Source organism: Amborella trichopoda, chromosome 2 (assembly GCF_054954075.1).
Source record: "Amborella trichopoda isolate Santa Cruz 75 chromosome 2, AtrichopodaSantaCruz75HAP2 v2.0, whole genome shotgun sequence".
Classification (NCBI taxonomy): domain Eukaryota; kingdom Viridiplantae; phylum Streptophyta; class Magnoliopsida; order Amborellales; family Amborellaceae; genus Amborella; species Amborella trichopoda.
In genome coordinates this window covers 39,952,513-39,968,154 of record NC_142337.1, presented here as the reverse complement: position 1 = coordinate 39,968,154, position 15,642 = coordinate 39,952,513, and the positions used below count along the sequence as shown (strand labels likewise).

General features: G+C 35.8%; 1 protein-coding gene across 2 annotated transcripts; it reads right to left on the bottom strand.

Moving 5' to 3' along the window:
• Nucleotides 1-627: 627 nt before the first annotated feature.
• On the bottom strand, nucleotides 628-5,396 carry LOC18425453 (uncharacterized). 2 transcript variants are annotated; one of them, XM_020662032.2, is made up of 3 exons: nucleotides 4,925-5,396; nucleotides 3,483-4,736; nucleotides 628-1,625 (listed from the first exon to the last, which is right to left on the bottom strand). In XM_020662032.2, exons 2-3 carry the CDS (start codon nucleotides 4,147-4,149, stop codon nucleotides 994-996), a joined length of 1,299 nt encoding a protein of 432 aa, XP_020517691.1. In that variant the 5' UTR covers nucleotides 4,150-4,736; nucleotides 4,925-5,396; the 3' UTR covers nucleotides 628-993. The 2 variants fall into 2 exon arrangements, with proteins under 2 accessions (XP_020517691.1, XP_088716206.1); XM_088860080.1 differs by having other exon boundaries at nucleotides 3,483-4,374; nucleotides 4,925-5,255.
• Between the last annotated feature and the right edge of the window lie 10,246 nt (nucleotides 5,397-15,642).

Sequence of the window (15,642 nt, the reverse complement as noted above, 5' to 3'; positions counted from 1 at the left end):
CTATAAGTATGATAACTTTGGAAAGAAACTCCTTTGCTCAATGGTTAAGGGGTTATGAGTTTCAGAACGGATAAAGGGATCTAATTAATAAACAGTTTGAAAGTAACCTCCCTGCTTATCTACTGACTAGTTTAAATAAAAACAATGGTACTTTGGCCGGAAAATCTATTAAATGAATTTGCAAGTTGGGATGGACCTTTCGGACACTAGACCCTCGCCCTCATGTCCTAATCACCAAAAAGATAGGAATGTCTCTTAGTTTCTAATAAAGTGAAGAGGTTTTGCTGGTTATCATTAGTCAAGGACATCAGGGTAGGTAATATGCATACAAAGTAGAGAATTGCATTTAATATGATTGGAGCGCTCGCTTTACTAAAGGACATCATTTTAATGCTTTTTGGAAGTGCCTTGGTCAGAGAGAGCAAAATAGAGGATATAAGAAATTTCTGCATGAAAAGATTGCAGAAAATATCGACAGAAGCCACCATTGTTGATGGACCGGTTTAATTTTCCACTAACTGATATAAATACCTACCAACCCCATCCCCAGGTCCACAACCAAACCTCTCTCTCTCTCTCTGAGGCAAACTGAAAGTTTTTTCTCCCCTGAGACACAAGTTGCCCAGATTTGAATCAAGTTGGGACACCTTTCATTAATACTTCAAAAAAGTTGGGACATATTTCATATCAATATGCTGGCTATAATAACTATGTACACATGCATTAGGCTGAATCCCAAGGACAAGAGGTAGACAATTTGAACCGGCATAAATAAATCAAAAGTGCAGCATGGATGGTGAAGGAGGTTTCAGCTCATCAGAATATCTAAATCACTCATTTGGCTTTGCATGCACAAGAAGGAAACCATTAGTGATGGCTTTTGGTTCCTGAGGAAACTCCATTAAGCACATTACCAGGCAACAAAATAAACCTAACATCTACCCAACAACCATTCATGCTGCAAAAAATGACCAAAAACAATAAAAAGGATTTTCAGGGCTTACAGATAACAACAAAGCAAGGAAGCAAAGCTCTAGGATTGAGCAAATAAAGTTCCTCAATGTTAGAATAAAGACCCACTTTTCCAGCCACTGAATCGAACCCAGATTGGCCTGATAATGCCTGCATATTATCCAAAGGCCTGTGAACTCTCCCAGCTATCACTCTACAAACAAGTAGAGCCTTCCTTAAAGATGGATTTTCTTCAAATAACTCAATGGATTCATAAGCCCTTCCACTTGTGGAAGTTGTGAAGACTCCTATTCCTCCTTTGCCTTCCTTCTTTGTAGAAAACCCATGTCGGATAATACGGCAAACACTGCATTTTTCAGAGTTGCAAAGGTTTGAAAAGCCATTCATGCCAAGTGAACAGGTAATGGTGCTGCCATAAAACCTTAATAGCTCGTTTCCATCAGCTAGGCAACGGGGGTGTTTCTTGGGAAGTTTGCTAGCCTTGATCTTTACCATCTCTCTATATTCTTCAAACCGAGCAAGAGTCTTTTGCATGTTGTGGACCTTCAAGACCCTCTCTATTCTGCCACAGTTGTTCTCAGACTTTAACCAGCTTGTTCTGCATATTATCTCTACTATCTTTCTTGAGGAATCGCCTTCTACTAGTTCTGTGACTGTGGAAACCAGGAGGAAACATAAGCTTTGCGAAATCTAATTTGAATTTGGTGGGTGGGCCTTCATAAAGAAACTTAGATGAAATTATCAATGAATTCTAGTGCATTACAATCATATAAGCACACACAGCAAAATAACCCACATGTGTGAAGCAAATTCTATCCTAATTCTCTTCATGGCAAAAAACTGAATTGAGTTCATATATCCCCTCAGTGAACTATGCTAACTGCAATCTTTTCTTCCCTTATTATCTATCAGAAAATAATCCCAATCACATCAATCTTCCGATGTTGTCACTCTTTCGGAAACTATGTTGAACACTTTTAGAATATGACCAAAACCGTGTCGTTCACCTAGTGTTACGATGGTTTCCAACGCACAACTAGTTATTGTTAAGTTCATATCCCTGAAATATATTGCTGCAACTTGTGAATGAGGATATCTTGTGCTTAATTCTTTATTTGATATTATTAAACATGTGCCATAGGGAGCTTTATTCCCCCAAAAAAAAGTAAAGTTCATATTCCTGAAATTTCTCTTATTTCTCTACTCAAAAACAGGATATATTCAAAGGAGGTGAATGAATTGGAGATGTCAATAATTCAGCACAAGAATCATCATCTTTGATAGTGATTAAACCATAAATCATGACTTGAATGTTCAAAATGAGTACAAGAACACAGATGAACCGTACTTTTTAACTTTTATAACTCACTATCCTGCCAAGTCAAATTGACTAGGGTTAGTTTTTGCAATTCTAAAAGAGTTTTTATTCACTCATTTAAACACTTGAACACTTCTTGAAAGTTATTAACAGTTCAATAAACAATCACACAAAAACTACAATGGAGTTGACTACAGGCATAACAAACACCAGAAATCAATTATTTAGACAGAGATGGAAACCTAAAAAGTTGATCAAGAGAATATATTTCATCAAAAGGGAAAAATATGACAAACACAAACATAGAGATGGGAAGTAACTGACACCTTTAGAGGTGATCAAAGGACTAATCATGATCTGCACACATAGTGCAGCTACTGCAATCCAAAAAATTGAATACATAACAAATTAGTGGAAACAGAAAATGAAGGCTCCTTGTCAACCTGCTAAATTTGGAGGACAACAAAAATGATTCAAGCAAGCACCTTGAGAAAAAACTATAGAATGAGTAACTTGACTATTGTATTAATAATTTAAGGAAGTCCAAAGTATGGTAGATATAAAAACAGGCATTCCCCCCTTCCTGGGTGCCTTAAGTATAGTGATTCCAAAGGACAGTAACGAACAAAGAAAAGGCTGACGGGCTCGCGCCGCCACGATATGTTACTTGGTATGAATTTTGAAATGTCAAGAAAACATAGGTATAAGTCTCAATAACCAAACGAGAAGGCATTCAAAGTAGCAAAAGAGGCATAACAAAGATATATTCATTACATCCAAAGAAATGATTGCAATAGATTTAACACTATTGTTGCCAAAAGTTATAACAATATACTCTGCCAGATCCAAAGGATATCTATGGGGAATTTATGCTTGCAAAGAACAAAAACACCAACGAAGTGTAAACAAAAATCCAAAAAAACTTAACTTACAGAAGATGAAGGTCCATGGCTGCATAACCAGGTGAGCCAAATACATTCCCCCAGATTTAAAGGAGCTAATGCCACAGTAGAGATTATAAACTAACAAAACTTACTGATGACCCAAGAACTGAGAAACGAAAAAATAGACCAAAGAAAGGGCCCCAGGCTAAATCACAAAGTTATGAGCTACCGAATCTGGGAAAAAGCAGAACTGAAATCCAAGAAAAGCAAACACTAAAGACAGAGAAAGCAGAGGAAGTACTTCTCACCGGCATGCTTAGAGAGATGATGAGTTTCTAAAGCCTCCCACTTTGCATACTGCTCCCCACACTTGTGACAAGTCACACTCGAAAAATGGCCATCAGCCTCATGAGAAGACCTGCGACCCGATGTCGATAACCCAGTCCCGCCAAATATAGCAGTGGAAATAGAAGAGCCTCCATATTTGGAGCCATTTCTATCAGAGAAGAAACCAGGTGATTTCCTTGGAGGTGTAGTGGCACCACCTCTAAATGAAGGGCTACAGTTTACGGCATGGTGTCCTCCTGGACCAGGTGTACCAGGCCTTAATGTACCCACAAAAGTAGAGTCGCCGTCAGTGTGGCCATTAAAACCACTGATCTTGAGCTCACACTTAGAATTGCTAAGAATGACTTCATGGGTAATGGGGTTAAGGAACTCACTACTACCAATTGATCTAGGACTACAACTTGGTGGCTTTTCAATGTGTCTTTTACTACCATGAATCACATCTTTAAGGTTTGATATGGACCTCGAACAACCCGATCTCCCTGTTTTTCTTGTGAGGATTGTGCTCAAATGGCGCCTAGACTTCGGATCATGGACCTCAGAGGGCTCTGATTTACAATGGAGCGATCTCTTTAGAGTGAACCAAACAGTGGGCATTTTCCCTTCCCTTTCCTTACTCTCAAGCATTTGTAAGAGCAACACCTCTCTGCAATTTTTTTCTATCTCTGGTCCTCATCAGGGACTTCTTCAAATGGGTTTTGCTTCCAATGGCTCTTTCTTAATTTCTGGAATGCGTTTCCCCATTGGAGAGAAGGTCGATAACTGAAGCTAAAGTTTACGAGTTGGGGACCTTGTCATGCTTCAATTGGCGGCTGTTTTTTGGAACGTCAGTCTGCCATTAAAGCTATTTTTCTGTAAACACACAGCAGAGGGCCAGAAAACCTTTTTGAATACATCCTAGATAAGGAAGGCTACAGAAGCTAAAAATTATTATCTTTTTAGAGAAGGAAACTCCTCTCTTCAATTACTTCTATCAGAGCTCAGCTTTCCAAAAAGAAAGATCTAAAATGAGTATGGCATGAAGCAAAAGCGCACAAAAGTTTGGACATCAGAGTGAATCTTCAAGGCCACGGAGAGCTTTCTCTGCAACTTCTTCCTGTTTTTGAAGTAAACCCTTTAGAGCACGGTGATGGTGATTTAATATGCCTCAAAACCCAAAAGGCAAGTAACCTCGAAGACCAGCGTCATGAATGGGAGGAGAACCCTCAAAAACACTGGTGAAGAAACTCAAAACAAAAAAGTTTGGTAAGAAAGACTGCTCTTCCAGAACTAGAGCTTCTCGGAAATTTTTTCTATTTTGGGATAGCAAACCACCATTAAAAGTGAACCCACTTTCTATCATTCAAAAAAAAGTGACACCACTTTCACACATGCAATCAGACGATGAGGAATAAAAACTAACCCCAAAAGAACCTTGACGTAAACACAAAGTGGCAACAAATTTTCAAGGTTGTACAGAGCTTCTCCTGCAGTTTCTTCCCATTTCTAGAAGGTATATCCATCATTGAAGCAGAGCTCTAGTAAAACTCAGCTGCTTCAAGAAAACAAGCAAGAAAATGACCCATGAGCTTGTTCTTCACAGACTCCATAGCTATGCAGCTTCTCTCTCTGCAATCCCTTTCAAAATGCGAGCACATTCATCCACCATTGGAGCTGGCATATCACAACGCAGAAAAATCACTCTTTTTTTGAATGATTCAGAGGAGAAATTAACCTCAAACCAGAAACCAAACGAGCACCACAAAACGAAGGGCTAGCCCTTGCAAGAGACAAGCAATTTTCTATGTGCTAAAAACAAAAACCCACATAAAAATATTCAGAAAAACAGAGGGAAAAGGGCATTACTTACTAATTTTAATAAACGAAGAGCAGTGTGCATCACCAGTAAATAGACGCACAGACTCATCATAAGTCCGAAGATCGAGACATTTAAAGCATTAAAACATCTATTTTAAGTATTTGGATGTTTATAGATCTGCATTTAAATTTTTATAATTAAATATAAAAATAAATTTTCAAATAATCCTAAAAACTCTTTACACTAAAATTATATCTTATCATAAAATTTAGTGCGCTTTGGATTGTTTAAGGTTGTATAGAAACGAGATACCAAAAAGTATATATTTAATCCTAATTTTCCCAAACAAAAAGACAAAGAATTTAGTAGGAAATTTGAGAGAGGGGGAAGGTGGGAAGCTTGGAGGAAGGAAAGGTATTTAGAAGCATATATTTTCATTTCAGTTATTTAATAAAATCAAATTGTGAAATGGTTATTTAACTTTAAAATAAAATTTACTCCCATGAAATCCCAGTACCTTCCCCACTTCTTAACTCGAGACGGAACACGTGGTATTTAAAAGCGGAGTCTTTCATGGGAATTAAATAACAGTTTACTAAGTCTCTCACTTGCGTACGAAGTAATTAATTTTTTGTTTTATGTGAAGTTTCTTAAATATACATAAATTTCAAAGTGGATGATTTTCGATCATTTTTTTAAAAATCTCAAAATTAGTGCATCTTGCAAGATATTATCTAGACTGTCTATTTTTAATATTTGTATATATTTATAGATCTACATTATTTTAATTATTTTTAAAATTTAAAATTTTATAATTAGATATGAAAATAAAATTTAAGATAATCCAAATAATTTTTTACACTAAAATTAGTTGTTATAATAAATTTGGAGGTGAACCTTAATTGGATTGTTTAAGATTGCAACCTTAAAAAAACCACAAATTGTTTTTTCTATCTGTCGCCAAGTAAAGACCTTATTCTTTTTAGCAAAAAGAAACACTTCTAAATACACTTTTCTATTCTTCTTCTTCTTCTTCTCCTTTTACCCTTTAACCGGGATTTATTATAACAATAAAGTCATTTCGCCGTAATGTGTGTCGGACTGGTTTTATTAGATAAAAAATAGCAAAGAAACATTCTTTTGAATGGGGTATTTGAGTTAAAAAAATCATTTTTTTACCTAGAAGTAATTTAAAAAATAAATAGTTTTGAAGTTCATGATGAAATTTAAAAAATATTGAGGGAGGACAATGCCTAAAAAGTTGAGTCAAGGGGTATCTACAATTTCCCTCTGTTTTTTAGTTTGGGATGTGAATCTACATGGATAACTTAATTTTGGAACTAAAAACTAATTTCAATATTTATCAATTTTTACACTGTCATTTTTTATGAATTGTTTTACCCAAAATACCATATTTGAAGCATAAGACTGCATAGCCTTCGTTAGGTCTTGCATGTCAAGTGTTGAATGAAAATTTTCGAAAAAACTCAAATCTAGTACTTGAAATAGAACTAACTTTATAATAAAAATAATAAAATGCCGGACCAAACCTATGACAAGTGCATTAGCCGAAGTCAATCCATGAAATGTTGGACCACCTTCTTAAATAAATTTTTTGGAATATAGCCCTATGGGCTTTAAGAAAATAGAAAATGAATAGATTTTTCGTATGGAACTTGAGTTGTCGGAGTAAAGGTATTTTAGGGAAAAAAATTTGACCAAAGAAAAGGGACCTCGGCTAAAGTAAGTAAATATGGGGAGTTTTTTTTAATTTCAAAAAATGGCATTTACTATGTTTCCATTTTTTAGCATAATCATGTCAAATTTAAATTTATAAATTTACATGATAACTTAGTATTTTTCTTTTATTTTTTTTTGCAATATTTTGTATTTAATTTACTTTACAATTATATCCTTTGCAATAATTATTTTTACAAGCTTTTTAGGTGTGGAATATTTGTTTATGGGGTTGCAACCGTGAAAAAATTTTATATAGGGTTGCAGTCTGAAAATGAAATGTAGAATTATGGTGCACCCCAAAAATCCATCAGAACGGTTGTTTTGATGTTACAAAACCTTCTAATTGATTATCTAGACATAGAGATGTATGAATATGAAAAGAAAAGAAGATTTTGAGCCCTTAAAATAGCATATCTTGCAACACATTATCTAGACCGTCTATTTTTAAGATTTAAAGTGTTTCTAGATCTTCTTAATTTGAACTATTTTTGGAGTTTAAGTTTTTATAATTGGATATGAAAATAGATTATCAAGTCATCCTAAGAATTTTTTATACCAAAACTATATTATGATAAAAATTTAAGGTGTGCCTTAATTCAATTGTTTAAAATTGCAACCTTATATGAACTACACCCTGCAACCTTATACCATAGAAGTAGGGTGCACCTCAAAAAACAGTTAGAAAAGAATGTTTTGAAATGAAAACCTTACAATTGATCATCTTGTCCTCTAGATAAATGAATCTAAAGAAAAAAAAGATTTTGATTTTTAAAAGAAATTATCTTGCAGCAAGTTATATAGACAATCATCTTTCAAAATTTTCAAGCGTTTATATATCTGCTCAATCTATACCAATTTTAAAATTTAAAAATTTAAAATAAAAATTGAACATGGATTTTCACCTTATCATAAGATGCCCAATGCATCTTCGCTCAAATTTAAAGGTGGGGCCCACTATAAAAACATAAAGTGGGTGCCTTATATCAGTTGAAAATTCCTGACCGATTGAGATCAAGTGATTAAAGTGGTAACAATTTTCTTTTTTATTTAATTCACAAGTCATTAACAAAAGTTAGAAAAACAGTACCACAAACAAAATGTCACGTTTGGGTTAAACCTAGAAAAGAACCACATCTATTTGAACCTAACTTTTCTCCTTTTTTACATTGTTTTCTACATCTCCCTCGCCTTTAGAAGCAAACAAAAGTTTCCCTTAATTTCCCCAAAAATATCATGCATCAGCCCCATAATTGGGTTGACAGGATTACATACAATGCTCAAAGATAATGAATCAAATTTTGAGGAGGGGTAGCCATGAGTCTGGTGGCTTGCCCTATAGCCCGAGACCCGGGCTGGGCCTAGGTAACGACAGGATCAGCACGGTTTGGCGCATCCCAGCCCAACCCTCGTTTTTTTTATATATTCTTTTATTCTCTCTAACCCTGTGCAACCCTTCTATTGCTACGGGAGGGCCCGGTCAAGGGCCTCTTTGGCCCATTCTGGACTGCCCCTATGGGGACCTGGGGCAAGCAGGCCCAGCCCGTTGCCCAATCAGATATATGTTTTCGTTTTGCGTCGTGTAGGCCCAATTGCATTTAATAAAGGCACATGCCAGATTCCATTCTGAGAAATAAATAAAGGGGGGGCTGCCATAAAGATTTCAAGAAGGTGGCAGACTTCCAATTTTAAATTTTAAATCAGAAGTCAGAATTTTAAATAACCAAAAAAAATGGAATTTGTAAGTTCGTGGTCGTACGTGGTGGAGACATGAGCCATGACCGAAAGTCAGGGAGAAGGCAATTTAGGGAACACCAATGGGATGTACTTGCAAAAGTTCCATAAATATGGGTACAAAATAAGTTACTATTACAATGAATTGATTGGTAGGGGCTGAAAGCGGTGGCTCATTTAAAGTGGAGCTGGATTTCACATGCACAATTCCTATCACACAACTACACCAGCCACACCGCAATGCATATTTATTTGGATCCCAAATAGGTCATTTTCTTTTCTTTTTTTGAATATATATATATATATATATATAAGAAATGATCCTATAGGACCCTTCCTCACCCATATGTATAGGATTATCATTAAATTTAGTACAGATCTATATAAAAGTTAAGTCCCACATTTATGTGATAACTTTTCTAGATATTCATGTCAACTTTAATGATGATCTTTTGGGATCCTACACACATAGGTGGGGGAGGGTCCTATAGGATCAGTACTCTAGATATATAAGGGGAATAATTTCATGGGACGGTTGTACAGTAGTATAATGCAACCACATCTCTAGAAAACCATGTTTTTGCTATTTTTATGACCTCAAATTTTGCACACACATTCTCTTCATCCCTATAATCAACCACAAGGAGAAAACAAAATTCAATTTGCACTCTAGATATGGTCAAAATTATTACTTTCTAACAATAAATCTTGACCATTCATTTGGTGAATTTCAATATCTAGGTCTTGACAAATTCAAAAGAACTTTTTTATTTTTTAGCATTGTTAATCTAATAATGATAACATCATATAAAAATTTTGGGAATAAAAAAAATCTTTCTGAGGCCTATATCTAACTATCTCACTAAAATGGATGGCTTATATTAATAGGGCTAGGAAAACACTTTCTAGTATGTTTTTTCAAAATTATCTTTTTTGTGATTGTTCTTTGGAGAAAAGAGTGTACATTTAAAAAATTGTGTCAAACAAATGTCTCTAACATGGTTTTTGAATATGGTTGCATTATACTACTATACAACCGTTGTATGAAATTATTCCCATATATATATATATATATATATATATATATATATATATATATATATATATATATATATATATATATATATATATATATATATATATATATATAGTAATGATCCTATGAGACCCTCCCATACCTATGTGTATAGGACCCCAAAGGATCACCATTAAATTTAGTACAGATCTTTAGAAAAGTCAAGTCCCACACTCATGTGATAACTTTTTTAGAGATTTATGCCATTAAATAGATCTGTGCCAAATTTAATTGTGAGAGAGTCCTACACACATAGGTGTGGGAGAGTCTCATGGGATTATTACTCACATATATATAAAATATATATATATATATATATATATATATATATATATATATATATATATATATATATATATATATATATATATATATATATATATATATATATATATATATATATATATATATATATATATATATATATATATATAAATAGACAAAATAAATTTTTATTCCTTAATGAGAGGGGCTACAAACAAAAAACAATAAGATTTTTTTTAGGTGTGGCAACAGGATTGGAATAGTATTGCGGTCCAAAATTTGGACCTACACCTGGACCTATTGGGTCCCGGGTCTACTCAGATCCATTGCCACCCTATGACTATAAGCTTTTTTTTTTCCTTTTTTTTTTTTGGCCTTTTTTTTACTATCATATACCCTATAGCTATGAGCATTGTTTTTTTTTTTTTATCAATAATATTGTAAATATTACCAATATTGTGACAATATGAACACCTAGTACACGCTTAAAGACACATGATTGCCATCATTTACCATACGACTATGGGTTAGACTTGGACCCGGACCTGAATAGTATTCGGGTCTAAAATTTGGACCCATACCCAGACCCAAGTTCGGGTTTACCTATCGGTTCTAGGTCCGGTCGGGTCCATTGTCGCCCCTAGATTTTTTGGATGTTAACTTGGGAGGGGTCCATTTTGTTTATTCAAACAAAATTTATTTTCTTAGAAAGCTCGAAGTGGAAAATTTCAAAGATGTCATTTTTCATAACACATTGACGTATTGCTTGCGAGAGAGTACAATGAAAGGGGCTTTACTGTTGTGGAAACAGACAAATCTTTTCAGACCAGATGTCATGTTTTGCTACCATATCCTTTCTCAAGCTCATGTGTTGAGTACGATTAAATCTTTTAATGGGCCGCAGATTACAAAAAATGGAGAATGAGATACAGCCACAAGAATCAATTTTTTATCATCGAAATTATTATTTTTAAAATAAAAAAAATGTAAAAAACTTTTCATCAAGCATCTTCTCCGGCAACGATACGTTCGACCATTCAAGGCATTAAATATAGTTAGAAGGGAAATGATGCATTCGAGAGAGAACAAGGCCAATACCCAAAAACCTAGACAATCCAAAAGCTAAATAAATTCAAGACCTTAATAGTTATTGAAAATTTTCCAAAACTTACTAACTGCCCTAATCAATTAATTATGTATCTACGTAGTCACCAAAAATCATCGGCTTTGGCAATGAATTGCAGCACTCCAATTTATTACAAAATCATTTTAGAATCTTTCATGCCTGATGGTTACTTGAACTTCAGTATCTGCTCTTGATATAGGGTTTCATGGAGCATATTAGTCACTTGTTCATGTGAAGAGTCTCAGGTTTCTCTGAAGAGACTCAGTGTCCATTAATCATATGAATATACAGACTTGTATTTTATAAATAAATTACATATGAGAAATATAAAAATAAATCATAGTTTCCTATATTATACCCAAACTCACCATAAATACAAGATATTCTATCTACGATTCCTAAATATACGGATTAAAATATATACATTCCATACTAACTAGGTATACAATATATACTTTCCTTTCACACTCCCTCTCAAACTCAAGATGCTATGAGAGAGAGCAAATGGAGTTTGAACACTAATTGCAAAAACGAGCAGTTCGATCTTCAGATGTATAGCACGACCAATAGCTGCAGTAGTTGTCGTGGTTGTCATGCTCAAATTACTTAATCAATAAGCACAGAAAGCAGCAGCGGATTAACAAGCCTCAGGAGGCCTCAAAACCTGAGGGCCATATCAGTATAGGCTCAATCAATCAGACAAAAATTCTAGAGAAAAAAACAGATCAAAGAGTAAAAAATGACTCGACAGAGAGACATATCCAAGAGTCGAAACACGACTTAGCAGAAACTTGAAACACGACTCGACAGAAGTTGCATCGACTGGGTGAACAATAGACTCGCCTTAAAAATCAGCGACAATGCTTCAAGAACGAGAAATGGACACAGCTAAGATGAATCTGGTACTGATACCATGTAAGGAGTCCCAGGTTTCTCTGAAGAGACTTAGTGTCCATTATTCATATGAATATATAAACTTGTCTTTTATAAACAAATTACTGATGAGAAAATATAGAAATAAATCACAGTTTCCAATACTATACCCAAACTATAAATACAAGATATTGTATCTACCCTTCCTCAATATACGAATTACAATATATACCTTTCATATTAATCGAGTATACAATATATATTTTCCTTTTGATGTTCAAAGATTGGTATTCATATCAGATCAACTTGCTTGTCCAACACCTGGCGAACAGAGTGATAGTGCATTCCATTGTTCTTTCTATAAGCTTGAAAGATTCGATATGATACCAATATGATTAAATCGATATTGTTGTTGTGGATTGGGACACTATAATCTATGGTTTCTCCTAACTCTTGAGTAAATGTGTTGACCACATAGTTTTGCATATAGCTTGCATTGCAACTCTATATTTGGCGTTTGTGGATGATAATGCTTCCATAGACTACTTCTTGTTTTCCCACAATACCCTTCTCGATCCCAAAACTTCTATCCTGGTGTGCGAGGAGTAGTTGACCTACTAGTTTTATAGGAGTTTCTTGCTCGTGGAATATGCCCTTATTAATGGTTGTCTTTACATACCTCAATATTTTGCTTGCTCTGTTATGGGTACATAAATCAAACTACCTACAATCTATCTATATGGCATTGCTTCTTCTATGAGATCAACTCATTCTTTGATACTCATGGTTTACATCACATGATGTTACAATCAGCTTTGAACTCACCAATCCGAACTTTGCTAGTAAATCCATTGCAACTTGATTAGCATGATCGATATGCCTTGTTCATCTTTTATAACTTCAATCTCAATAAAATATTGAAGTTCTCTCATGACTTGCATTTCAAATCTTTGAGAAAGAGAATCCTTAATTCGTACTTGGGCTATTTCATCAATATAAACCATACAAATAATTGTTTCTCTAGAAGAATGACCTATCAATATAAACCATGCAAATAATTGTTTCTCTAGAAGAATGACCTATGGATATACAGGTACCCACTGCAAAGAGAATAAATCCTTGTGAGGGAACAAACTCTCTTCCGTTGTCAAACAATGCTCTAGGTGCTTGTTTCGAGTCATTTAGGGCCTTCTTTAATTTTCAGACAATGCTTAATAGGATCTTTATATCTGTTGATAGTTATTCTCGCTAACTGACAAGAGGGCAAAGAGAAGACCAACCGGTGCTAGGTCTCGCCGACTGATGGAAGAAGAGAGAGAAGACCAACCAGCATTAGGTCTCACCAACTGATGGAAGAGGAGAGAGAAAACCAACCGACGCTAGGTCTCGCCGAGTGATAGAAGAAGAGAGCGAAGACCAACTGGCACTAGGTCTCACCGACTGATAGAAGAGGAGAGAGAAGACCAGCCGACACTAGGTCTCGTCGACTGAAGAGGAGAGAGAACACCAACCGGCGTTGGGTCTCGTCGACTGATAGAAGCAGTGAAAGAAGACCAACCAGCGCTAGGTCCCCTGATTGATAGAAGAAGAGATAGAAGACCAGCCGCCGCTAGGTCCCACCAGTTGACAGAAGAAGATAGAGAAGACCAACCAGCATTGGGTATCGCTAGTTGACAGAAGAAGCTAGAGAAAACCAACCAGCGCTGGATCTCGTTAGTTGACAGAAGAAGCTAGAGAAGACCAATCGACACTAGGTCTCACCAGTTGACAAAAGAAGATAGAGAAGACCAACCGACACTGGTCTTGTCAGTTGATAGAAGAAGATAGAGACAAGAAGAGAAGATGAGAGAGAAAGAGATAGAGATGGGAAGAGGAGAGAGAAAGAGAGAGAATGAGAGAGAAGAGAGAGAAGGGGAGAGAAGGGAGAGAAAAGAGAAAGAAAGAGAGAGAGAAGAGAGAGAAAAGAGAGAAAAATAAGAGAAAAAGAGAGAGGAGAGATAGAATAAAGAGAAAGAGAGAAAGAGAGAAGAGAGAAAGAAGAAAGAAAAAGAGAGGAGGAGAGAGAAAGTTGCCTGTCCGAAAGGTACCAGCCCTTTTTTTCTCTCTCTTCTCTCTCCCTCCAAGATGTACTCATAGGCTCAAGCAAGGAATCAAAATTTTATTGCATCTTCAAAGAATGAATCTAGCGTAGAGGGGGTCGTTTACAATGAGGCAGTGCCTGTTTATATAGAATTGTACCCAAACATGGGTGGATTGATCAAAATTAGACCTACTTGCTGAAATGAATATTTAATTGAATTAAAGGAAGTTCTAAAAATGGGTGCAAAAGAATTGTTTTGCCCATGCCTAACAATGTGTGGAATTTCAGAACAGACCCTATTGCTGCCTGAGATCTTGCGTGATCTTTTATTGCTAACCCAAGGGTGTTCTGATGCTCGTTTAATCGAAATATTATTGTTTTTTTGTAGGGCTCGACATGACGATCGTTTTGATACCAACTTCGAGCCATGAATTATGTTTTTGAGCCATGATCATGAGACTTGAAATTTGTTTGAATCTTGAAAACTTTGGATCGATGATGCGGTATTCCTTAATGTTTTCTATAATTTCTTTGTCGTAGTGCACTGAGCATGTCATCACAATCGCGTGGAAACAAACGGAATGCGATTTAGAGCCCAAACGAAGATTTCACAACTTTTGAGTTTTGGCCGGAATCAAGAATCCGACTATCTAAATTTCAGTTACTTCGTTGGCTTTGTGCTTAGAATCTGACCGTCCATCATGTACGGGGTTCGGACCAATGATAGCCTTAGACCTTACGCATACAATGGAATTGGTTTTGCGTTGATCCGTTGCGCGAGCATCGTGATTTGGTCTATCGAGCGAGGGGGTCATTACTAAATTTTCTGCAACTTCATCACGGATCAGCAACTTCTCTCTAGATTTTCTCCCTGCTCGGAGATCTTCTCGAGGCGTGCCACATATCAAATTGTTCGTCTTAGTGAGACGAGTACGCTCACCAAATTTGGGAGCGATTCGACTTGGAACGAGTGCATTACCGGCCTCGAAAATGACTTTCTGTGACTGTAAAACACTCACTTTTAATGGTGTTTTGGTGCAGTGTGGCCACACGAGAATAGTGTGCGACCTCTCATGTTTCAATGTTTTGCTCATATCTTTGTTCTGTAGTATCCGATTACGCAAAAACTTAGCCGATAGAGGTTTTCGACTGTGTCAGATCCAATGACGGTGGTCCCATAGTGATGTGAGACACCAAAAATATAGTTCCAATTGTAGGGCCCGTTTCAGGGTGTTAGTGACCGATGTTGCTGAAATTGTTCATTTGTGTTCACTGTCTTAGACATGTCTGATCGCGATGAAACTTGGCAGGTGGTATTTTAAAGTGCTGATAAAGATCTGAACCAGTTCTGGGGTCATTATGAGACTGTTAGGAATTTCCACCATTTTGTAGGCTTTATTTATTGACCTGCTTCCTACCAGGGACCAAGGTGA